Source organism: Monodelphis domestica, chromosome 2 (assembly GCF_027887165.1).
Source record: "Monodelphis domestica isolate mMonDom1 chromosome 2, mMonDom1.pri, whole genome shotgun sequence".
Lineage (NCBI taxonomy): Eukaryota > Metazoa > Chordata > Mammalia > Didelphimorphia > Didelphidae > Monodelphis > Monodelphis domestica.
This window is the reverse complement of record NC_077228.1, coordinates 464,917,324-464,943,894: the sequence shown is the minus strand read 5'-3', so window position 1 is coordinate 464,943,894 and position 26,571 is coordinate 464,917,324. Positions and strand designations below refer to the sequence as shown.

Genomic DNA, 26,571 nt, shown 5'->3' with positions numbered 1-26,571 from the left:
GTGTAAAATATCCACAATAAATTTACAAATGTATATATGTTTTATAAATACTTATTTGCAAATTTTATATGTATATATATAAAATTTGTAAATAAACTCATTTTATACTTACAAATGTGTACACATTTGTAAATATACTCTTATACACACATACACACATTCACACACACATTTCAGGAAAAGTGAGACATACTTCATTAAATGTGTTTTTATATATAATCAAAGTGCTTTCTTTTTTTGTCCCCTATAACTCCACCGAGTAAGATCATGCTTCCACTAAGCAGGTATAAAATGGTAAAAGATAAACTCAGGGAAAGATTAGTTTTTCCTGCCTAGGTACTTAAAGGCATAATTCTAGACTATGTAATACATTCACAAATTTCTTCAAAAGAGCAAGAGTGGAAGCGAATGAGAAGCCATTGAATCACTACTCTTTTTCTTTACCTTCAATTTTGGAGACTTCTTTATGTCCCTACCATAATCCAGGTAACCCCAAAGTCTTAATAGTACAGTTCTAAGCTTCAGCAGCTTTTAGAAGCTTCGTATTACAGTAAGACTTTTGCACTGTCTTGTAACATTATCTTTTCCTCCTACACATTTATACTTCTTTATTTCAACTTAACTCCCAACCCCCACACATAACACCCTTTTAGAAAGACTGGATACTGTTTACCATTGTATCCTCCACACTGACAACCATAGTGCTTGGCACGTTCCCCACAAATATTTGCTGAATTGAACTAATATTAGTGAAGAGATTTGCTAGATCTCTCACTCCTTATAAAAAGACAATTGTGTTATTGGATTTTTTTTTTAAATAAGTAATAGCAATAGAACAAATCTTAACTTCCAAAGGTGAAGAAATGTTAAAAATAGAAGCAAATAGGGTGGAATAAAATGGAAGGAAATAGCAGAAAACCCTTACTCAAAAATTCATGAATGTTTTTTCTGGGTCCCTTGATTTGGGTCACTATTCATAGAATCACTAGAAGATATGGTGACTTCCATATCAAAGGTTCTTTATATCTCATTTCCCCTAACTAAAATCCACTAAATCATAGATGGACAGTTAGCTGGTCTATTTTATGGATGAGGAAATGGAAGGCTGGAATAGAGTTGGGACTTGAAAGTAGGTCCTTTGACTTGAAAGCCAAACCTCTTACTATGCTTCCTCCTCAGGATTCTGGGAATACAAAGCCAGAAAAGCAAGTCTCAATATCCAAGAAATATACAAGGCAGACAAGAAGTGTAGATGCTGTAGAAATAGATATGGGGAAATGAAAGTATTGGGATACCTTCCAAATTATAAGATTCATAGGATAAGGTATTAATCTTAACAACCTATAATCTGAATCCAAATATCAGGTCTTATCTCCTTTTTGTCATCTAGTTTTCCTTTCCAAGATAGCTTGTACCACTTGTTAGTAATCAGACTCTATAAAGTAGGTGCCTGGGCACACATAGATACAGATCTATGCCTATGGATCAGGGATTAACTTTGGGAAAGGACTGTGTTGTTGTTTTAAAAGACATTTTAAATTGAAATTCTAGTTTTAACATTTATAGCTCAAAACGGCAAATGCACCACAAACTATACCAAGGGAAAGATTAAGATCAGTGATTTTACATACCCTTTTCTTCCTTGTAAATTCTATGAGATATTTTGTCTATTAAGTTTATCTCATGGCTAAATGTTCCCACATAATCATTCATTTCAGTGAACTCATCTGGGCGGTTTTTAACTCCTCTCACTGAGGATGCTACAGCTCTGACTGTCTGCCCCATTCTGCTAAGCAGTCCAGGACCTTGTTTCTTGTGAGAAGAGAGTTCCTAAAAATAAAACACAAAAAATGAAAGTGAAGTAGGGAGCAGTAGTCTAAATTTCAAGAGTCAAAACATATATACAATGGAGATGAAAGATGCAGCTTGTAAAAGTCATGGTACAGGGTTTAAAAGACATCTTAAAACATTTAGGGATTTTTAGAGCTTGTTATAGAAGATTAATGTAAATATTTTCCCCAGGTGTTTCTCTCTCTCTCTTCCTTTGCTTTCTTTCTTTTTCTGCTAGAATTCTGTTTTAAATGATTGTGCAAAAATATATCAGTTACAAATAGTGTAACAACAGAGGGGATGGGGACAGATGAGTGTGTGTGTGTGTGTGTGTGTGTGTGTGTGTGTAGATCTGTGATTTTGATATAAAGAACTCTTTCTATAGAAAGGAAAGTTTCATCACTGCAGGTCACCAACTCGTGTACCTGAGAAAATAATTTGAGGCTTTGACGATTTCCCCATGATTATGCAATTATTAAGACCTGAACTCAGATCCTCCTGATGCCAAGTCTGGTTCTCTATTGTAATGGGACATCTTTTATAATATTCAATAAAAAAATTTACAAATGCCATACCTTTACATAAAGGTGAGCTGTACCATTTTTTTTGCCTGAATTTCATTCTGATACTCATTTAAGAACTGACATCTTTCTGATCACTAGAATATTTAGTTTGTTACTGCTGATAGCATATGGTTGATTTTAAAGCACTGCAAGAATTCTAATTGCAACCCAACATTTTTCCCATTACAATAGATGACCAAAAAGAAACTCCAAAGGACAGGAGTAAAAAGCATCATCAAAGAATTCTTTGAAAGAAAGAAAAAAGATGGACTAATTACACAATAAGATAGAGAAGAGAAGTGGACATCCAGAGTGCTCCAGAGGTAATCTTGACATGACAAGAGAAAAAAGCAGGTTCTCCAGGCACTAGATAACCTCCTTGTCACAAACTTTTGGGAGAACACAGAGTAGAATCAGAAAGGATAGGATGGTGATCATCATTAGAAAGGATTTCCAAATCAATCAACTCAGAGATCCATTTGAGTACACTAGCAAACTATCCAAGCATTTACTATGAGAATATCCTCAAGGAGTTTAATTGGGGGAGAGAGCAAGCAGAAGAAATACTTAAAGTAGACTCAGATTTATGGCATCAACAATGTAGTATAGACACGAACACTTTAACATGACCATTTCGGTTTAAACTCAGCATCCTGAATACTGTCTGGCACTTGATAAATGATAGTTGGATAAATATTGAATGAATCTGAAAGGCTGAAAAACAACAAGTGATGAATGGACACACTTACCTCAAATCATAAGGATGAGGGTAGGTCTTTTGGAATACAGAATTTAGGTCAAATATGAGTCAAAGAGACATAACTATGAATAAGACTAGGTTCCAAAAATAGAGATGTTGATTGTTTCATATGAATGATGGGCAACTTTAGTTACTTGCCTTAAACATAAATGGAAAAGGGAAAGGAAAGGTAAATCATAACTGTTTTCTCACCAGGTCCCTAAAACGATCCTTTCCTTTCTCTTGTCTATGTATTAGGAATATATTAGAAAATGCTGAAGCAAACCATGGCAGCTTCCTTTTCATAATTAAAATTTCCAAGAGGTAAGAAACCTTTATGGTCAGTTTATTTAGCTAATGCCCATGAAGGAAAGAGCCGTAAAAACATTTGTAATAAATAGTAACACAGTCCGTAATTAAAGGCCTCCAGTGAATAAGAATTTGTCATCATTCATTGAAAGCCATATCCATTTCATGTTGGAGCAGCTATAACTTCAAATAAGTGATTATTTGTATTTAAACCAAAAATTCTCATTGTTGCTACTTCTATCCATTGCTCCTACTTTGGCCTTTGGGACCAAGCAGAATAATTCTATTTTTTCCTTCTATTGCCTTTCAAAATCTTGAAGGCAGCTAACTCACCCCTCCAAAGTCTTCTCTTCTTTAGCTTAAATATATACAATTACATCAAATTGTCTACATGTACCAAAGAAAAATACAAGGAAGAAGTTTGAATCAAATGCAAAGTCCTAGTCTAGAAAATGTGGATAGAAATATGAGTAAGCCAAAAGAAGAAAGTTCTGAACATAGTGAAAAAATACCTTGGACTAAGAAAACAACTCCAGAACAAGTAAAAGCAGAAAAAGGAATGTCCCAACCTAAAGAACTATAAAAGTATCTATGGGGGGAAAAAATGGAATGAGGTATAAAATGGAATAGCTAATAAGAAAAAAGAAGCCATGGAAAATTCATAATTTAGAATGCAGGATGGTAAACTTACCCAAGAATTAAACTCCCTGAAAAACAGAATGAGCCAAATAAATAGGAGAAATAGTAAACAGAATGAGCCAAATAGGAGAAATATTAAACAGAAAATAAAAATCAAAAGACTGCATGGGAGAGGGAAACAAAAAGAAGTGAAGTTGTACAGTACCAAAAATAACTGACTTGGAAAAAAAGATCAAAGAGAGACAATCTAAGGACCTTTGGAGTACAGGAAAATCATGTGAGGTGGCTCACCAGAATCAGGAATTCAATCCTTGGAGTAGCACTAACTGGTCCATACAAAGATTCATTTATGATCTTGACTTCATTAGTACCATATTCTATCATCAACTCTCCTTTTAAATCTTTATGTTTTAATGTCACTTTCAGAATTATGAATCGGTGTTTTCCTGTGAACCTCTATAGTGGCAGCTTTATAGGGTAGAACATCTGATTTTGGCTCTGGGTTTGTCATCTGTAATGGTCAAACAGTAACTGCTATTTAACTATTCTGGAAAGATAAAATGGGAACTAGCAACTCAGTGGTAGTGTCTAAATTATTTTCTCATTAAACTTTCACTAGACAAGAAGTCATAGAAACATCAAATATTGGATTTCTCAGAGGCAGTATGAAATGGTGCCTAGTTTGCTATATTTGGTGTTAAGATGATCACAATTTGCACTTAATATCCAGCTAAGTGACCATGGGATAGTCATGTGATCTCTCTAGGCCTCTGCTTCCTCATTTTCAAAATAGAAATTATAATATATAAAAGGCTATCATTTATAGATTTTCTTTTCTTGACTATATAAAAAATTATCAAATAATTGAGAACCATATTTATATTTGTGTGCATGATTATTTATGCAAATACATGTAGTACAGGGGAAAAGGTGCTTAATATAGAAGAGGCCCAGAATTTGAACCTAGGTCCTTCCATATACTATTTAAGTCACCTAAATTTTCTGTGACACAGTTTCCTCTCATGTAAAAGGAAGATGTTGGAGCAACTTCTGACAAACGTTTGATATCTGAGAAATATTGAAAGCTAACATAGAAGTTCAAAGGCTTTGTCCTAATAGAAAAGTGAACAAAGGATAAAGTGAACCTAGGATTGGCAAAAAGAACTGCAAACTATTGCTAGCCATATGAATGAACACTTCAAATTTCTATGTAACAAGAAGAATGCAAATTTAAATGACAGAGATTTCAGCTGACATGCAGAAAGTTAGCAAAGATAATAACTGAAAATTGCAAATAGCAAAGACAATGTTGGAGTAAGTTGCAGAAATAGAGATCTACTAATTGCCTATAGAAAGACAGACACACTAATGCACTGTTGGTGCTGTGAACTGATCCAATTATTCTGCAAAGCAATTTAGAATGACTGGGCATACACTGCAAAGAAGGTCAAAGAAAGAAAGGACTTAAAAACTTATAGCAACATTTTTTGGAAGAGGAAAGAATGTAAAACAAAGTATATGCCTATCTATTCAGGAATGGCTAAATAAACTAGAGCACATGGGAAAAATATGCCACATGAAATGGTGATATGACGATATTTTGAATATAGAGAAGCCTGGAAAGAGTTGTATGAGCTTATGCAAAGTGAAGTATGCAGAATCAAGAAAACAGAATATATGCAATGATTACAGCAATGCATATAGAAAATAAAACCAAATCAATAAAAAATAAAAGTTATGAATTATAGACTGACCAAACTTTTGTAAGGGAAGATGGGGCAGTTCGGGTATTATATAGGTATGTAATATAGCAAATAATGATTGGATTAGTTGATTTGATAATTTTCCTAAACTCTTTCCCTAAGAAAGATAAGGGGAAGGATATGTTGAGGAATATCTGTAATATAAAAACAAAAGATATCAATATTTTGATATGATAAAGGTTGGACTTGATGACTTATCATTTTACATGTATGTTCCCAAAGCTATAAGTACTCCTTGACCAGAGAGCATTTTTGCTCATTAGTGTTTGAGAATGATTTGATAGCATTACTATTGTTTTAGGCAGTCCACAGGGCCTATTTGCACAAGCAAACTATTAGCCAGCTTCTTTGGTAATCAGGTCTTTGACAATTTCTAAGGATGCAATTCAGAACTGGAGTTAAGCCACAACATCATCTCAGACACATAAGAAAAGCCATCCAGATTATTATTGGCTTTTAACAGACTGACCTAACCAGTAACAGACCTTAAAACTGTATAAAACCTTAATATCAAGAAATAAAGTACATAATCCTTTAAATAGTTCATCTGTTAAAATATAAATAAATAGTTCATCTGTTGATCTAAAATTTATGACAAAAATATAGCAAAGTATACTGCACTATTTTGAGTGTCACAAAAAAGATAATGATTTACTCTTTTATAGAACTTTAAGATTACCTCACATTAATCCTTTGAGAGAGGTAATCCAATTATTAATTCTGTTTCACAGATGAAGGATCTCTGAGAGAAAATGATATGGCCAAGGTCATCCTGGTAAGTGCCTGAGGCAAGATCATCTAATTAAGCTTGAATGTCCAGGAATTGAAAACTATGGGAAGAGGAGGTGTCAGTTGATTGATTGTCTTTTAGATGCCCAAAAAGACATAAGGTGTCCAGAAGAACTGATACACACTATCACATGCACTACTCTCAAAAATGCCAAGAAATAGAGTATTTTTAAAGCCCTGAATATTTATTCAATCCAAAGAACAACTTGAATTTTAAAAAATCATCTCCAAAGAGAAATAGAGAATTGTGTGTGGGAGGTGATATTTGGATACAAATAAAACAAAAATCTTATGGCTTTGGGATACTTTTAGAAAACAGCTGCCCATCTAAAGACCATTTACTCATATTAGAAACTTCATTCTTTCAATAGAGAACAATGTTTCCTGAAAAAAAAATAGTATTAATAGTAAGAACAAAGTCAAGATGGCATCAAAATGTATATGTATAATAGAATTGGAAATCAAAGATTTTTACCCAGGCTTGTGCAGTGAGAAAAACTTTGAAGTCTTCATTAAAAGTTAAAGTTGGGTGATCAGCAATCCGATTTAAGAATTTATGGAGTGCCTTTCTTCGAGTCTCAATGAAGTCATCGTTAAACCGTTCCACCATGCCTTTCATTATAAACTTTTCTGGTAAAGGCTAAAGAAATAAAGCATAATATTACACAGAGTAAGTGGCAAAGGGTGTTCTAAAAGTTTTAAAGCAGTTTTAAATTATTAAAACTTAATAATAATATTAATAATACTTAATAATAATAATAATAAACAATTGTACGAAACTTTGAAGGTCATTAATTGTAATCTCAATTTTGAAAAAATAAAAAAGAGACAGAGAAATTAAATAGCGTAATGAGGTAATGTGGTGAAATGGATAAAGAACTTTGAGTCAGGAAGAACTGTGTTCAAATTCTGCCTCTGACAGTTAAAAGTTAATGACTTTATTTTGCGGAACCTATTTCCTCATCCATAAAATGACAGTTCAACTAGATAGCCTCTAAGATGTATTCCAATGCTGAATCTATGATCCAATGAATTTGATTAACCTCCTTACGGTCACAATGTATATTCATATTTTTATCCCTGGGACCTGTAATAAAGTTGACGCTTAATCAAACTTTAATGATTGAATAATTGAAATCAAGATTTGCATCAAGGATGATTTTAAGAGTTTGATGATTCAACTATCTATTAAAAAAGATTAAATTATATAGTTTGAAGAAAATAGCAATAACCTAGTATGGGTATAATGTAAAAATAAAAATCAATACTCTAAAGAAGTCTTGATTTTCTTTTAAAAGGCAAAGATTCTCAAAATAAAATCAGGCTGATTTTCAGGGTCTGAAATAAAGTGCCAAAGTATTAAATTTTTTTTTAAGTGTGTGTAGAGAGGGGTCAGAAACTGTGAATTCAACTTCATGGGCAATTGCCCCTGTGGAAAATTCTTCAGCCAAAGCAGACTGGCAATCTATCCATAATCTACAGTTCTAAAAAGTTAACAGAATCACTAGTATGTTAAATGGCATCCCAGGATCACCCAACAAGCTGTTGGTTATGGAAGGAACCAGATTAAAATATAACTGGTTAAAATTTAACAAAATATAAAAATTCAATACAACATAGTTAATGTTACTCTGTGATTTTCTATGTAGAATGAGGGGATTCACTTTCTATTTTTTTTAATTGAAGTTTGACATCACTATATTTTATACTGTGCTATCTCTCATGCATGAAATAATCATGAGGAAAAATAGTTAATATAGTCTGCAAAGCTAACAAACTTACAGGAATAATGAGAGTGGGATGTGCTTCTTCAAGTTTTCCCTTTAACCAAAGGAAATCTTGATAACGTCTTCGAACTTCAAATTCACTAGAATCAAATTCCCCACGAGATGTCTAAAGAGGAGAAAAAATAAGACAGTAAGTAATTCAAGATGAATGATGTTAATTATTTAGGATATGACTGAATAAATTTGAGCCTAGAAAGGGCATTAACAAACACTAATTTTTTTCTTGTTGTCAGCTTGTATATTATCTTGGTGCAGTGAAATATTTACTCACACAGCAGATGAAATAAGGCAAATTCAATGTCCTTCCTGAAAAAGCATCTAGCTGAAATTCCTTTCGTTTGAAAATCAAAGCTAAAAAAAAAATCTATATCATAACAGCCATCTGCCATCTACAAAATGTTATAAAACTATTATATTGGATATGCTTTTCCTCCTAATATATATGTATGCTCTGAATATAATATTTAAAATTACTGCTTTTCACCACTTAAGTGAAAATTAAAATGGGAGGAACATTTGTTTGTTTTGTTTCTCTTTTTACCATAGTTTGGTGACGATTCTGATCTTAAGTGCAAAGAAATATTTCCCATAAATTTGCTCAAATGAATCTCTTTCCTACAATGTCCTCATAGTATGTGAAAACTCTGACATCCTGCACAGTGGACGAACCAGCACTGAATTCTATTCATATATTTTTTGACTCTCAAAGAAAAACTCACTGCTGTTTCCAGGGTATTTTACTAAGACTGAATTTGCATCTTTCAGCAGAAATTAAAGACATTAAGGCAAATACTATTCCAAAAAAAGAAGTGCCTACTTAGAGTTACTGGCAAGACAATAAAAATAGAGATTGTCCCAAGACAAACAGAACAAAAATTCTCTAATTAAAAAATGGGAAGAATAAATCTCAGAGGTCATATTTATCATGCTTCTCAAGAGCTCACTTATCCTTGTGCTCTTTGTCTCTCTCTCTCTCTCTCTCTCTCTCTCTCTCTCTCTCACACACACACACACACACACACACACACATACACAGAGTAGTCTTTCTGAAAAAGTTCTGTAGGTAGTATTTCCTCCCTCTAATTGTACTGAAATGTGAGGGTAAAGATTTTATGACAGTAATGCCATTGTTGAGATTTTTTCTGTAGGAGTATTGGTGGGATGAAACATTGTTAAATTCCTTAAAAACAATTTAGCCTGTACATTTCAAACACTGGAAATGTCTATCACACATACTGATTAAATCTACAATTTGCTACAAGCCATAAATTGCAGAATTAATTGTCATAAAGTAAGGATTGGAAAGCTATTAATGCCAACAGATTAGTCTTTTTGAAAATGATTGCTTCAAATAATACACTCAATATGTAGAGTATTGCCAAGACATTTCCTTTGCAATGCATTAAAAGAGAACAATGCGATCTCTCAATTTTAAAAACATAATCATTAGGAAATGGTGCAAAACTTTCACTATTGAGGAAACATAGAAATTGATCAAGTATTAAAAAGTAAGAAATAAAAAAATATATACACACATATATAATAAATATAGAACACCATGGAAAGATTAAAATTAATATTCAATACTCTAAGTATTATTTTAATATTATTTATTAAAATCAACTTAGAGAAAAGAGAAATTAAAAAAAAAAAAGCAGAGAAACCTAGCCAGCAATTCCCTTCCTCCACACCAACCAGTCCAGCCAGAGAGGAAAGCTTCCAGGAGAGAGCACAAGTGTGGAAGAAGTCCTGACAATAAGTTTTGGAGGCAAAGACTCTACCGTAATAATTAGTCCAATCAATGTTCTTTTAAGTTGCCAAACCATAGGGATCTTGAGCAAGTTTCACGGATAATGAAGAAACATAAAAATGAAATGATTGTTCAAGCAGCTCCAAGAAAAGTTTCAGGTCTTAAGAACTGCCTCAAGGACAGTTAGGTGATTCGATGGATAGAGTGCCAGGCCCAGAGTCAGGAGAAGCTGGGTTCAACTATGGCTTCGGCCATTTCCCAGCTGTGTGATCCTGAGTAAGTCACTTGGCGCCAATTAACTAGCCCTTACTGCTCTTCTGCCTTGAAATTGATACTTAGAATAGATTTTAAGATAGATGACATGTTCTTTAAAAGAAATCATCTCACCACCAAGCACTGTAAGAGAATACAATAGAAGTAATAAGTCATTGTACTTTAAATATCCATCAATGTGAACTCATGAATCCTTTGTGATCCAAGCTTTTCTTTTGTGGTAGAGGAAATAGATTTTTATCTGACCTATTCTGTACCCTGGGTACTTTTATAGAGGGATTCTATTGTTCCTTCTGGGGAGTCCAACTAAGCTTTAAAAGATTTTCTCCTAGGTTCTAAAGCTGAAGTATAATGAGCTACAGCGTACAAAATGAGCCTGACTCCCCTCTTTCAGATCAGGATCCCTCAAGACTGAATGCATTCCATAAGACCTCAATACAGAATGATATAAAATCCCTTAAAGGAAAAAGGTGCCCTTTCCCCAGGCCACTGGCATATCAGTACATTGATAATTGTTTATGCTCATATATATGTACTTCAAAAATATTTCTCTAGGGCAGGTCAATCATACCAAAGGTTAGATCCTAGATATTCTAAAATGAAAGACAAAAGCTGGTTCTCAAAAGGAGTCAAGGCAAGGGCTGTTAAAAACAGTAAGGTATCTAATAAACCCAGAAGGCTAATAGGAGAACTCAATGGATAGATGTAGTTTCCACTTAGAGAACTCCCTAAATACCCAGTGTAGTCTCCTGGTATTCTAGCCTCCTGTTAGTGAAAGTAAGGCAGAATCACTTTCTCTCACTGAGCCAGTCCTGCAAAACACCTTGGAGACAATGATATATAAAGTCAGTATCTCTATTTATTCAAAGAGAGGGTACAAACTGAGGATCAGAATAAGGTGTCCCTGACTGTAAAGGATCTAGTGATCCAACCCACCAACATCTATGTCCCTGGCAAGAGGGGGTCTTCTTGTCTTCAAGCTCCCTCTTTCTACCTAGGTATCCCCCCTCCTAGCTAAGCTATCTATGACCCTCAGTAGTTGGTTTGGTTGATTTCAAAAGCTGTCTCCAAAACCCATTAAGATGGCTCTCAAAATGGCTAAGTCCAACCCAGTGGGTCTGACCCCGGAGATTTAGACAAAACCTTCTGGAAAGCTGATAAAATCACAATAGATATAGTTGGATCCTTTACTAGATGTTCTCCAGTCAAACACAGAACCTTCAAAGATGATTTTAGGGTTTTCCCTTCTCTACAGACAGGCTGAAGTAGCCAAGGTTTAGACAAGCAGCCTTTTCTCCTCCCTTTGCTACCACAGGAAATCACTCACTCTAACAGTTGTCCCAAATGTTCTTCCTCTGCCCCCTGCCTGCTAACATCCTTTCTCTAGAGTTCTTGCATGTGCCTTAAAGATAACCTTCCACTTCTCTTAAGTCTTATCCTTATTTCTATCCTTTTCCCATTAAAGCTGGTGCTTCAAATTCAGATGCCTCCAGCATCTTTTCATAGGTATTTATAAAATGGGAAGTACTTTTATTAAAGCATCTAATATGAAGGGAGTAAAGGAATGAGGGAGGGGAAGGAGAGAGAAAGAGAGAAAGAGAGAGAGAGAGAGAGAGAGAGAGAGAGAGAGAGAGAGAGAGAGAGAGAGAGAGAGAGAGAGAGAGACTGACTGTGAGTGAATAGTGGCATAATATGTCTTTGAAGTCAGGAAGACTTCAAGCTCATGCCCTGCCTCTGATACTTGCTAGGTGTGAAATGAGTGACTTTTCATACATGAACTTTATTCTCTCCCTGTCCATCTCTTGCAATTCTTCATTTCATCAAAGCTCAGCTTAAGCTCCATCTTTTATAAAAGGCATTTTCTGATCTCTCAAGCTACTAACTACCTTCCCTCCACAATAAATACTTTTTTAATATTTTGTATATCCTTGCATAGTACATAAAAGTTGCCTTTATTAATACAGAATGTAGCCTCCTTCAGGGAGAAATTGCTTCACCTTTGTGTTCCTAGCATAGCTCCCGACACAATTTTTACTAGTCTTCTGACTGCTCTCAAGCAGTATTGTCAAATTCAAATAGAAATCAGGGCACCAAATCATGTATATGGATGCCAGTGGGCTGCATATTGACTTAATATTAAAGTATATTGCCTATATTTTATAGTATTTTTATTTCTTTTGTTAACTATTTTCCACTTACATTTTAATCTGGTTCAGGTTACATCTGCATCAGGCCTTATATTTGACACATATTGTTTATAGATCAGCACTTTCTCTGCAATGTATTGAAATGCCTAGGTCACTAAGCAGTTAAGTGACTTTCACAGGGTATGTGTCACAAGCCAGTATGTGTCAAAAATAGGACTTGGACCTAAAACATGATTACTTCAATTCTCTAGCCAGTGTTCTACGATATAGTAGGTATTTAACAAATGTTTGTGGATTGGCAGACTGGATGAGCAAATCATTTTTTCTCTCAGTGTCATAGGCAATTTTTTCAAACTAAAAATTATGGATAAGTTGACAATCTGCAAAGGTAGCTGAAGTAGTCTCCATATAGTAAGCATCTCACAATCATGAAGTTACAGACCTAGATTTTTTTAAAAAAATCAAACAGGAATAACATATGTAAATATGTATTTATATATTATATATATATATATATGATTATGCTTCAATACTTTGTGTCATAAGTTATGTTGCTGCAATCAAAGACATAAGACCTTAGCACCTCTACAACTTGAAAATAAATGTCTTTGAGAGTTGTGTGATTGGAAATTTCATCTCCTTGGAGCTAAGATGATGAAGAGTATTTCCAAACTTAACTTGCTCAGGAGATCTATGATTTGGGGAGTAGAATCAAGGCAAGACAGGGAAAAAGAAAAACAATGATACCATTTATAATAGCAGCACAAAAAAGATCATTTGACAGGTTTAAAAACACTGAAATAAATCAATAATTAAAAATATTTATTAAACACTTTGTGCCAAGAATTGCACTATGTGCTGCCAAAAGTAAGGAAGGAAACATAGACCATTGCCTCAAAAAATTCACATCTTAAAGATGGAGACAATATGTAAATAAAAAATGTGGATAAAAATCAAATACATTATAATGGGAGAGGGTAATCTTAAAGCAAAGGCCCTAAAAGCAGGGGAAGAAGGTGTGGGGTTTTCCTTAATGGACTTCCCTGACCAGCAGGGTCCCACAAGGGAAGGGGCTCACCTTTGTAATGGGACCCGAGGAGAGGTAGGAACCGAGAACCAGGGTGGAAATGAAAGACACCGACAAATCAGTGATTGGATAGGGCAAGCAACCCCTATGATTTTCCTTAAGGCGGAAAATGAGGATAATGGAATACAAGGTGGTTGAGGAGATTAAGATAGAGAATGCAGGCCAAGATGATCACAGCCTCGGGGAAGGAAAGGACTTGGAGGAGAAAGAGAGAGAGAAAGGGTAATCCTATCAAGGGAAAGAACCTTCCTAAAAAGAGAAAATTCCAGGGGTTGCCTTGCTTTTATTGATGAGGAGGCAGAGGGATGCCTCTAATCAGGTAACAATTACATCACACATCTTAGACAATCATGATTGGGTGGTACAATGGAGGGAACACCTTTTGGGCGTGTAGGACATAACCACGCTTTCCCGGGCAAGTCTCCGAACATGTTAATGGACTTGTGTTGGGCAATAGGTCTCGTGATCAGGTCAAGGTTACCTTCACAAACCTTACTGGTAAAGCCTCATGCTTGGAGACACAGTAATAATACAGTCATCTATATTTCATAGATGTGAATATGCTTGGGATGCTACAGAAGGGCAAGGGAAACACATATATGAATTTGTGAATTTCTTTTACTTTATTTTCTTCAAAAAATATTTTCCTAAAATCGGCAATGAGAAGACCAAGTTATCACTCTTTGAGGATGACATGATGGTCTACTTAAAGAATCCTAGAGATTCAACCAAAAAGCTAATCAAAATAATCAACAACTTTAGTAAAGTTGCAGGATACAAAATAAACCCACATAAGTCATCAGCATTTCTATATATTTCCAACACAGCTCAGCAGCAAGAACTAGAAAGAGAAATCCCATTCAAAATCACCTTAGACAAAATAAAATACCTAGGAATCTATCTCCCAAGACAAACACAGGATCTATATGAACACAACTACAAAACACTCGCCACACAACTAAAACTAGATTTGAACAATTGGAAAAACATTAACTGCTCATGGGTAGGACGAGCCAATATAATAAAAATGACCATCCTACCCCAAACTCATCTATCTATTTAGTGCCATACCCATGGAACTTCCAAAAAAATTTTTTTACTGATCTAGAAAAACCATAACAAAGTTCATTTGGAAGAACAAAGGATCAAGGATATCCAGGGAAATAATGAAAAAAAAATACAAAGGAAGGGGGCCTTGCAGTCCCAGACCTCAGACTATATTATAAAGCAGCTGTCATCAAAACAATTTGGTACTGGCTAAGAGACAGAAAGAAGGATCAGTGGAATAGACTCGGGGTAAGTGACCTCAGCAAGACAGTATATGACAAAGTCAAAGATCCCAGCTTTTGGGTCAAAAATCCACTATTTCATAAAAACTGCTGGGAAAATTGGAGGACAGTGTGGGAAAGATTAGGCTTAGATCAACACCTCACACTCTACACCAAGATAAATTCAAAATGGGTGAATGACTTGAACATAAAGAAGGAAACTATAAGAAAATTAGGCGAACACAAAATAGTATACATGTCAGACCTTTGGGAAAGGAGAGGCTTTAAAACCAAGCAAGACTTAGAAAGAGTCACAAAATGCAAAATAAATAATCTGGAATACATCAAATTAAAAAGTTTTTGTACAAACAAAACCAATGTAACTAAAATCAGAAGGGAAGCAACAAATTGGGAAACAATCTTCATAAAAACCTCTGACAAAAGTTTAATTACTCAAATTTACAAAGAGCTAAGTCAATTGTACAAAAAGTCAAGCCATTCTCCAATTGATAAATGGGCAAGGGACATGAACAGGCAGTTCTCAGCCAAAGAAATCAAAACTATTAATAAGCACATGAAAAAGTGTTCTACATCTCTTATAATCAGAGAGATGCAAATCAAAACAACCCTGAGGTATCACCTCACACCTAGCAGATTGGCTAACATGACAGCAAAGGAAAGTAGTGAATGCTGGAGGGGATGTGGCAAAGTAGGGACATTAATTCATTGCTGGTGGAGTTGTGACTTGATCCAGCCATACTGGAGAGCAATTTGGAACTATGCCCAAAGGGTGATAAAAGACTGTCTGCCCTTTGATCCAGCTATAGCACTGCTGGGTTTGTACCCCAAAGAGATAATAAGGAAAAAGATATGTACAAGAATATTCATAGCTGCGCTCTTTGTGGTAGCCAAAAATTGGAAAATGGGGGGATGCCCTTTAATTGGGGAATGGCTGAGCAAATTGTGGTATATGTTGGTAATGGAATACTATTGTGCTAAAAGGAATAATAAAGTGGAGAAGTTCCATGGAGACTGGAACAACCTCCAGGAAGTGATGCAGAGCGAGAGGAGCAGAACCAGGAGAACATTGTACACAGAGACTAATACACTGTGGTATAATCGAATGTAATGGACGTCTCCATTAATGGTGGTGTAATGTCCCTGAACAATTTGCAGGGATCCAGGAGAAAAAAACACTATTAATAAGCAAAGGATAAACTATGGGAGTGGAAACACCAATGAAAAGCACCTACTTGACTACAGGGGTTGAGGGAATATGACTGAGGAGAGACTCTAAATGAACACTCTAATGCAAATACCAACAACACGGAAATGGGTTCGAACCAAGAACACATGTGATATCCAGTGGAATCGTGCATAGGCTATGGGAGAAGTGGCAGGAAGGGGGTTGGGGAGAGGAAAAGAAAATGATCTTTGTTTCCAATGAATAATGTTTGGAAATGACTAAATAAAATAATGTTTAAAGTGACAAAAAAAAAAGATTTTCCCTAGAAAATCAGCAATAAGTTTTGGTCCTATTTTTTGAGTTATTCAGGTAAACTTTCCATACAACTCAATTTCTATACACTTATAAAAAATGGGTATTACGAACTACACCCATTTTTTGAGGACCAGTCAAATTTGCAAAAGCCTAGCAAGTGTTTCAGAAAATAGCTTACTTATTTTGTGAATTTTTAGAATACTAAATATGTATACAGCCATGCAATGTTCTGTCCTTGAAAACTAATGTTTCTCCAGGAAAGCTTTTTTTTTTATTATTATTTTGTAAACTAAAAAACAACAATAATACATCATGGGTATCTTATATACTTATTTTACAGGAAGGGAACAACTGCTTTGAAATACAGTACTTTGTATTGTAGCTTTAACAGTGTGTTTGAATTTAACTAAACTCTTGGGGAAAACCTGGCAGACATTAGAGAAAATCTGAGTTATACAAAATGCTCAAAGCAGTGATGAGCAATTCAGTGCTAAGTCTTGCCAAATTCTAAAATGCCAAGTGTAAAATCAAATGGAAGCACTGCTAAATTTTCAAAGAAAACACTTGTGATGGAGGAAGAAGAAAGTTACCTTAGTCGTAACTCTGTAGGTGATGAAAGTCTCAATTGTAGTAATGTGGCTTTCTGGATCATCAACTGTAATGAAAAGATCCTTCAAGTCTGGCTCATCTTCAAACTTGTATTGGTTTATCATGGATAAAGGGGATGTTGGCATCATGGGACTAAAAGAATTCATGTCCATCAGGGAGGCATCCTAAAGAAGAAAACATTGGAAGACAGGGTTAGCCATGAAAGACGCCTATATATCTGTGATTCCTAAACGCCAAATATGTTCATGTAACACAACAAATGCGTTAAAGAGAGTTAACTACAAGTTACAAATTCAACAAACTGCAAAGTACAACTATCTTCTTTCTAGAAGATGAAGACCAAAAGAAATGTATTTGGGGTCATTTCCAGTAAAAGGAAGAGAAATTAAATTTTATAACAGCACCTAACAGGATTCTGTGAGTTCTTTAGCTCCATCTTACTGAATCTAAAGAAATATAGGTTAACCCCTTTCCAAGGATCACCGAGTCATAGGTTTCAACATTGGATAAGACCTAAGGGAAAAAAATCCAGCCAAATCCCCTTATCAAATAAGGAAATCAAGTCAGTCAAGGGAAGAGAAATTATTTGCCCACGGTCACACATGTACTTATTATTTAACTTCACTAGGCCTCAATTTTTCATTGGGAAAATTAGAAGGTTGGCTTTAGGATGCCTTTTAGATTAGCTCTAAATTTTAAAATAGAATCCCTAAGACCAAAGGATCTTGAAAATCTTTTAAATGATAAGGTATCTCCAAATTAGATGGTAAATTCCTTAAAGGCAAGGATTGACTTTTTGTTTGCCTTTTGACTCTTTTTGTATCCCCAGGGTTTAGCATAGTGCTCTACTGGTAGTAAGCACTTAATGAATGCTTATTGAATTTTTTAACTAAAAATTCCCCTTCCAGTTAGTCATTTTAAAAAATTTCCAAATTAAAAAAAGAAAACAGCTGAGAAAAATTTATGATCTCTTCCAAAGTACAGTCAGACATACAAAAACATGCACTGAAATGGTCTGTTTGGATTAACTATGAGTTGAGGTCTTTTAAGCTTCATTTTCCTATCTAATTACATTAAACCTAATTCTATTTCTACTGGGTTAAATTATGGTTTCAAAATTAACAAAGAATTTCTTCTAGCTTTTAAAAATACAGCCTTTCTGTGGAGGAGGAAACCAGGAAAACTTACATGATTTTTGCAGTTACAGAATACAGCAAGCCTAGTAAGGCATCTGAGGAAATGTTTCCATATCAATGAAAAAAAACTGAAGTTGAGGCCATAAATTCTAAAATGCTTGAAATTTCTGAAGGATAAATTATTTCTAAGGGCTATTTCATAAGCATTATGAGCAAAACTGTGACAATGAGTATTTTTCATATTAGATTAAAAAGGTCTCAATTCATATGAGGCTTGCACTGTTATGAACAGCACAAAATATTTTAATTCTTTGTTATTGTTTTTGGGTTTCTTTGTTTTTTTTTAGAAAAAAATAATTAGCTAAAATGAACTCTGGCTTACCTTTTGCAGCAAGCACTTTTCTAAAAGGTAGGATGAATCAGCAAAGAAGACAAAGATCTCTAATCTCTGAAAAATACTACTTCCATACATCTGAAGCCCTTTGGGCATGGACTCTAATGCCTTGGGGACTATATTATACTAGTGATTTTATGGTGGTTCCGGCAAAGAAATGCTTGCATTTTTTTCTTCTGACTTTTAAAAGAAGTGAGAGGGAAAGAACTGTGTACTAAGCTTCTATCTTTTACATGAATCTAATCAGTTTACCATAAATAAAAGCAAACAATCTGAACAAAAAGTTAACATGTTTGTCTAAGTGAAATAGAGGGGATAAAGTTAGTGTTTCTCTGATCATCCTGCCATGTGTTCTCTTCAATCTCAAGTCTCCTAGGCGGTAAAGTTTTTAATATGGAAGTTTTTAGCACCACTAGTGAGGTAACAGGATATGGGATCACAGATACTGAGCTGGAACATTTCTGAGATGCAATATTTGAATCCACTCGTTTTCCAAAAGAAAAAGTTGAGGCCCAGGAAAGCTGTAGCTTCCCCAAGGTTATATAACATGAAAAATAAATGACAGATAGGGAAGCTGAAGCTGTAAGAAAGTGTCTTGCTAATGATCACATAGCTACTAAGTGTGCAGTCTCTATTTGAACCTGGATCTTCCCAAGTCCAAGTTTTGCCAACGTTCACCTATTATACTAATACAGAAGAGCAACATTTAGTTTCTTTTTCAGTATCAAAACTTAATGCTACAAGCACTGTCTAAGTGAGTTGTCATCATTACCAACTGAGTCTAAATTCTGCTAGAGATGACTCTTGACAGGAGACAGTCATTCCTGAGATAAGGAAAGAGAACTCAGTCTGATCAGTTTCAAAGAAGGGTAAATTGTAAATTCTAAACATTTACAAGTCACTTTCAAAGACTGATTTCATGATTCCTAATAAACCTATTAGCCAAAATCTAAAAACAAATATTCTATTTGGGTTCGATTACTTAAAAAAAATGGGTTTGAAAATTTGGAATACATTAAAGAAAAATACAGCTTCACTTTAAAATAACTGATTAGCATTATTTCTGCAATATGCTTTTGAGAAGGGTGAACACTTCAGCAGCAGAGCAGAATGGAAAGGTATTAGCTCCAGCTTCCAGATTCAATCCTGGCACTGGAGAAAGCTTTATTCCTCACTAACATGCTCCTCAGGAACTTCTCATCAATATGACATGAATCATCCAAGTTATTACTGGATCTCATAGACCATCTGCACACAAATAGCTTTTTGCTTCTTCCCAGCAAAGAGAAAGTCAATGTGAGGAGTGTGCTAAGTTAGAATGCTGGCATGAAAAGACCATGCCAATGAAAGTGCTGATGCAAAAGAAGCACACTCACCAGGCATGAGACATCTGGCTAAAAAGCAATTTAATGTGTGGAAGGAGTTTGAGAAACCAAGCTTGTTAAAGAGGGACACTCATCTTGATACGTCTAAAATTAGACTCACCAGCTGTGTTTTGGTTTATAAACCCCTCCAATCTGCCTGCTTATTACAATAATAATAATAATGCTGAGGCAGGCCAGGAGTAGACTAGAGCTGGGAGTGTGATTTAGGGAAAAGACTGTCTGTGACATGCTGTGAAACTGGGGTTGAGGTACTTGGCCTTGCTTGGCTCAGTTTCCCTTCCATTAAAAAAGAGCTTGAGACAATAATCAGCAAGCTGTGAGGGAGTTCCTATCAGTGATGAAATGGCTGCCTGAGAAGTCCAGGTGTGTAGTGCCCCAAGGATGTATTAGCTCAGTAAGTAGCCATGCTCCTGCTCTAATTGGCAATTCCCCTCTTTAAAACTCCTTTATGAATCAGACAGTCTGTAGAGAAAAAAAAAAGTTGTAGATGAACAAAAATAAGCATCTACCAGTAAAGAAGACTAGTTTCATTTTTATTTTTCAGATTGTAAATTGTCCTTGTGCTTCTGGTAAAAGGTGAAGTTTTACTTGTGTCCACAGGAACAAAGATACATCACCCCAACCTTCAATTCAAAAAATTTTTATTACAATGAGGCACGAATTAGCCCTGAAGAGCAAAATGAACAGTTTCTATCCTCCAAGAAATGACTTTCTAGGAAGGAGATAAAATATACATACAAATAAGGAAACACAAAACTTATGCAAAGGAATGGCCAAAATGCAAAGAGTCAGAAGCCTATACTGGATAGGAAGTCAGCCTTCTAAGGAAGAGTGAGGTTCAAGTCCCCACCTGTGACACATACTGGCTGAATGACTCAGACCAAGTTACTTAACTAAGGTAAGTGCCAATCCACATTACTGGAAGGAGTTCCTCACCAGAAATATGAGGTTCTATTGTTTTTATTTGTTTTTAAAGGAGGACTAACCACAGATAGAAACTAAAAAAGGCTGGGGGAAGGGGGGCAGGGGAGTGGCCCCTGAGGTGAGTTTTGAAGGAAAATAGGATTTTAAATTGAGGTGAGGAGGAAATGTATCCTGGTCAGAGGTAGGAAGAGCAGTAAAGACCCTGGCCCTAATTGCTCAGAATGCCATTTCTTCAGCATAATACATTCTAAGGAAATGCCACAAAATACCAAAATATCTTCCCCTTGTTGTCACAAAAAAAGGTAGAAAATCTGATTGTGTACCTAAGTTCTTCCAGTTCTTATACCACATATTTTATATCACTTATAAGTTTTCCAGATTATAACATAACCCTAGTATATGAAATAAAAGGGAACCTATCTTTTCTGCTAGACTTATTTTGGGACAAGGTCTATATAAAACACAAAAGCATTATATACAACACACAAGAGTCCTTTGTTTAATAAAGCCATTTTGAAGGCTTAAGGAAATGTTTCCAAGGACCCCACTGTAGAACAGTAAGGTTGGTCACATCAAGTACTAATCGTGCATGGGATACCTTTACTGAAAGAGGGAATATAGTGATAACCTCAATTAGTTCATCAGGAATGGGATGAGCGTCTCTTTCTATAAGATTAGACTACCTCAAAGAAATCTTTGAGCCCAGCCATCCATATCGAAACAAAAAGTAGAATAGTTGCCTTTTTATTGTTCTGTTAAGTTTCAATTTCTCTAACTTGGTACTCATTGATGGTACACAAAAGTAATGATGACTTTCGTGGACTTACAAAAAAGGTTTGACCAAAGCTCAACACTAGGAAGAGTTAGTAAGACCCAACATAGTCCAAGCTACATCCAATGCATTTCACACAGTCATGCTCAAGAATATTGGTGATAACTGGGGACTTGGAAGAGCTTGTCAGAATAATCGCCTAGTTCTTTCAGAATATGCCATTTTGACCGTCTGCAGACATTTCAGTAGCTATAGTAAGCCAGGGACTATATTCTATAAAGATTCATGCCAGAACATTTACAAAAATTAAGAATCTTTTTATATCACTGAAGCCACATATATGAGCTGAAAAAGTTATGATGAAATTCCATTGGAACACCACTAGGTGGGAAATAAAAAGAATTAATTTGTTCTTCTTGGGGTGAATATCCATCCTAAATCCCCCATTAGGAATCAAAGTCAGTTTAGGCTTACAGAATAAAACCTCAAGGACACTTCCTTATTGTCAAAGGCCTGGTAAGTCAGAGGGCCTTTTATATCATTTCAAGGATGAAAACCATTAGACTATACTACCTCCTTATCTCCTTAGACCTTTAGGAGCTGGAGGACTCACTCCTAAGGACATGGCTACCTCTCCATAACCTTACCCCTCCCTGGTGGAAGCTTATAATGAGCTCACATTTTGTATCTTGCTATTTTCTGATTGGGTAAATTTTCAAGCCTAGCTTGTATGTTCAATCCCCAGACAGTAGGGTATTATTGGACAGAATGGGGAGGGGTCCTTGCCTCAGGAATCTATATGATGTTTGTATCTGCACTCATGCATTGGCATTGCAACTAAGGCAATTGCCCTTTCATCATGAGAAAGAATCAAGACTGCTAATTATACTATCCACTCTCCAGGTTTGTAATTGTAATTTGGGTGGGTGGTCATTTTATTTTATCTCATTCACCTACCAATTATGTAAAGCATCATTTCCTGATTATCCTGACAGAATAAATAAGAAAGCCAAAATCAAGAAGGTCATGTTATCTTTTGGGAAGTTGTCAGAGAGAACCTATTGACTAGTCCAAGTCAAGCCCAAAACCAAATTAAGGCTATTTCTAATCTTTCCAGTGGCTATGAGACTCAGAGGAAAGACTGAGCTCAAATTTAATGTTATCAGATTTTTCTTTTTTCTATATTGGACCAAACCTACAATTTTTTTCACAGTAGAGAATTGTCTGTGAGAAAATTTGCTCCACCCATGCAGCTTATTTGAAATTTTTAATTTAGAATTATCTGTGATCATTAAGAGATTGACTTGACCAAGGTCATGTGTGGCAGAGGCAGAACCCAAATCCATATCTCTGTGATTTTAAGCTGGACCTCTGTGGTTTGAGCAACATCCTAATCCTTGTCCCAAAGCAAATGAGACGAATTACTTCTTTAAAAGAGTTTTAAAACATCAAGACTTATCTGGCTCAAGAGGCCAGGTTGTTGGCATCCCTTGTTGTTTGCCTGAGTACAAAACAACCTCAAGGAGCTCCAGTAATCTGTGATGTCTGGCCAGTGGAAAACAATGAGGAACTCAAAATAATTTTGATTTTGTTTTTATGCCTACCTTATATGAATAGTCTTTCTGAGCTAAACTAAGTAAATCTATTTTTGTGAACTGTTGGAAGTATCTTATTTTATTCCAATATCAAAACAAAAGCACTAGCCTAGAACAAATCCAGGTCAGAACACATATATCTACTCCACCATGTTAGGTCAATGTCATAGAATAAATGACAAAGATCATCAACAGCAATAACCCACAATGAAATTGGTCATACTTCCTGTAACATCATCATGGGAGCCTGAGTAACAGGCATTGAAGGTGGATAACAGCTAACATGCCCCATTACCTTGCTATATGTGCTGACAATAAGTAGGGCAGGCAGAAGATGGGCTACCAATCTTGCTGAAGCAAAAATGTGGAGGATTTTGGAATGTTTGTGGCCATGCCGAGAACAACAGGCAAACCCAATACACAGTAATTACAAATGGAATGATGTTTTTTAGAGAAAAGAGAATAGGATGAATAGTGGTTAGAGACACTGCTACAAACAGTGTTTGTACAAATTTGTACAAATTGAAGCAAGAACCACAAATCAAAGTATAGTCTTTAAATTCATATATTGTGGAAATCATTTGTCATACCTATAAATATACCCAGAAATGTCTGCAGAATCTACTGTAATAAGGAGTAGAATGCATGCATGTGCTTACAACAGGAATGCCATTAGACTATTCAAACTATAAATGTGAGCTATTTCAACTTCTAAACTCCAAAAAAACACATCATCCCAGTAAAGTGGAAGAGAAACATTTACCTCTAAAAAGAACTTAATCATAAGCCAACATGAAAGCCTTATTTTGAAAGAAGATGGTGAGGCACTGTGGTATAATTGGAAGAAACACTGAACATAAAAGACCTGCATACAAATCCCACTTCAGACACTAACTGCATGTGTGGTCCTAGATAAGTCATCCACCTCTCTTTGCCTCACTTTCTTCTTCTGGTTAAAAAAAAAAGAAAGAAAGAAAAAGAGAGAGAGGTAGATTCAAAGGCTTTTAAGGTCCCTTCCAGCTCTAAATGTGTGATCCTTTGGCCTATATTAATATAAATAATATATCATGACATTTTATGAGTTGTAGCACCACTGTGTGAAATCTTACTGGATGTGTTTAGCTTAGCACAAAAATCTAGATTATTTTTATCCATCTTTGAAATTCTTCCCTACTAGGAAGCCTTCCTTAAATAACTTGACTTAAATAACTTAAAAAACTTAAATAGCTGCCTTAAATAAAAAATAACTTAAATTAAAAAAAAACTCAGTTTCCTTGTTGTATACATATGTATTTACCACATTATGGTGATACATATTATAAGGTCTCCCAGGACAGAAAATAACATGTTGTTTGTATCCTATACTATATAACCATTGAAAGTCAATGTCTCCAATTTCTCTCCTCTCACTCATTTCTAAACTCTTTCCAATTTGGCTTTCAGGTGCATCAATCAAATGAAATTGTTATCTCTTAAAAATATCAATAATCTCTTACTTGCCAGATCAAAAACCTTTTCTCTTTAGTCTTAATCCTTAACCTCTCTGAAGCATTTGACCATATTGTTCACCACTTTCTCCTCTCTGCCTTTTCATGGCCACACTTTCTCGCTCAATTTCTTTTGCTGGATCTTCTTTATTCTCTCCTATAAATTCCTATAGATTCAATTATCTCCATGCAGATAATCCCCAGATCTTCATACCCAGCACTGGTTTCTCTCCTAAGGCTCAGTTCAATATCACAAATGGCCTATTAGACATTTCAAACTGTGTGAACCATAGACAAGACAGCTCAGACTGAACAGATCTAAAATAAGCCTAATTCCCCACCCCCCACAATAGTACTAGTAGAAGTAATAATAATCAGAATATATATAGTGCCTACTATATACTGAGCACTGTACAAAGTGCTTTATAAATATCTCATTTGATTTCTATGACAATCCTTGCAAGGGAGATGCAATTGTTATTCCCCTTTTGCTGATAAAGAAATTGAGGCAAATAGTGGTTGTGACTTGCTTAAAGTCACAGAATTAATAATGTCAGAGGATATTTGAACTCAGGAATTCTCCAGCCCAGCACTCTATCCATTGTACTCTCTAGGTGCCTATCTCTATTACTATTGAGTAGAGCATCATTTCCTCAGTCTCTCAGGCTCCCAAGCTTTGTGGCATCCTCAATGCCTCACTCTCACTCACCCACATATCCAATTAGTAATTTTTGACAACTTTAGAATATATCCCTTTCTCTTCACTAATCCCCTAGTTTAGCCTTCATTACCTGCCTTATTGCAATAGCCTTTAAATAGTTCTCTCTACTTCAAGTTTCTCACTGCTTCAATCCATCCTCCAGATAACTGCCAAAGTGACTTTCCTAAAAGTCTAATCAAGTCTTTCCCCTTACCCATTAAACTCTAGTGTTTCCCAATTGCATCCATGATTAAATTAAAAAGTGTTTAATTGGCATTTAAAAATCCTTTCACAAATTCCTATCTTTCTAAATCTTCTTATGATTTTTCCTCCTAGATCCACTTTTACAAGTCAGTTACACAAGTCACTCACGTGTCCCATCTCTGTGTCTTTGCATTAGCTGTTTTCTTGTGGCTATAAAACTCTCCATCCTCTTCTCCACATCTTAAAAATATTGGGTTCCTTTCACTTTCTTCAAGGGGTTCCTTTCATCATCTTCCTGATCCTTCAAATTCTAGAACTTTCTACTGAGGTCATGTACCACATTCTCTGCATATATGCTATCTTTCCACTTAGAATGTGAAATTCTTGAAGGCAGGGACTTTCCCCCTCTTTATCTTTATATGCATTGGTTTGTTGGGGGCTGGGTAAGGGAAACCCAAAGCAAGTTCTTAATTAAATGCTTATTGGTTGATTTATCTAAAGGTCTATTTGCTGAATAAAACTCCTCAAAGCCTACACATATTACCAACATCAATCAATGAATGAATCCTGTTTCCTCTTCTCCCTACAAAGAAGAGGCTTAGCTACTCATCTACCATATTCAATATAGTAACCAAGCTGGCATAAATTGATCTCCACCCAGTAGTCAGTGAGGGGTACTTTCCCTCTTCCCCCACCTCCTCTTTTGTTTTTCACTTCTCTTTGCACACAGTTAAAGTTAATAAATACTACCTGAGCCTGGGGCCCTTCACACCTTCAGACACATACACTTTCTCTTTTCCTTCCATTGCCCAAGTAGCACAGCATACATATCTCTCTTCTCTTCCCCACATTCCAACTGTGAAATAAAAAAATGACCTCTGATCTCAGTTAAAAAATTTAACTTATACCCCCTCAAAGTT

At 35.4% G+C, this 26,571-nt stretch overlaps 1 protein-coding gene across 1 annotated transcript in view; it reads right to left on the bottom strand.

Moving 5' to 3' along the window:
• Positions 1 to 26,571, bottom strand: part of SNX7 (sorting nexin 7) — a 102,545-nt gene that overhangs the window by 64,445 nt on the left and 11,529 nt on the right. The window contains exons 2-5 of the mRNA XM_007485014.3: positions 17,036 to 17,218; positions 8,415 to 8,525; positions 7,108 to 7,272; positions 1,632 to 1,830 (exon numbers count right to left, since the gene is read on the bottom strand). Coding sequence (XP_007485076.1) covers positions 1,632 to 1,830; positions 7,108 to 7,272; positions 8,415 to 8,525; positions 17,036 to 17,218 — 658 coding nt within the window. The remainder of the gene's footprint in view (positions 1 to 1,631; positions 1,831 to 7,107; positions 7,273 to 8,414; positions 8,526 to 17,035; positions 17,219 to 26,571) is intronic.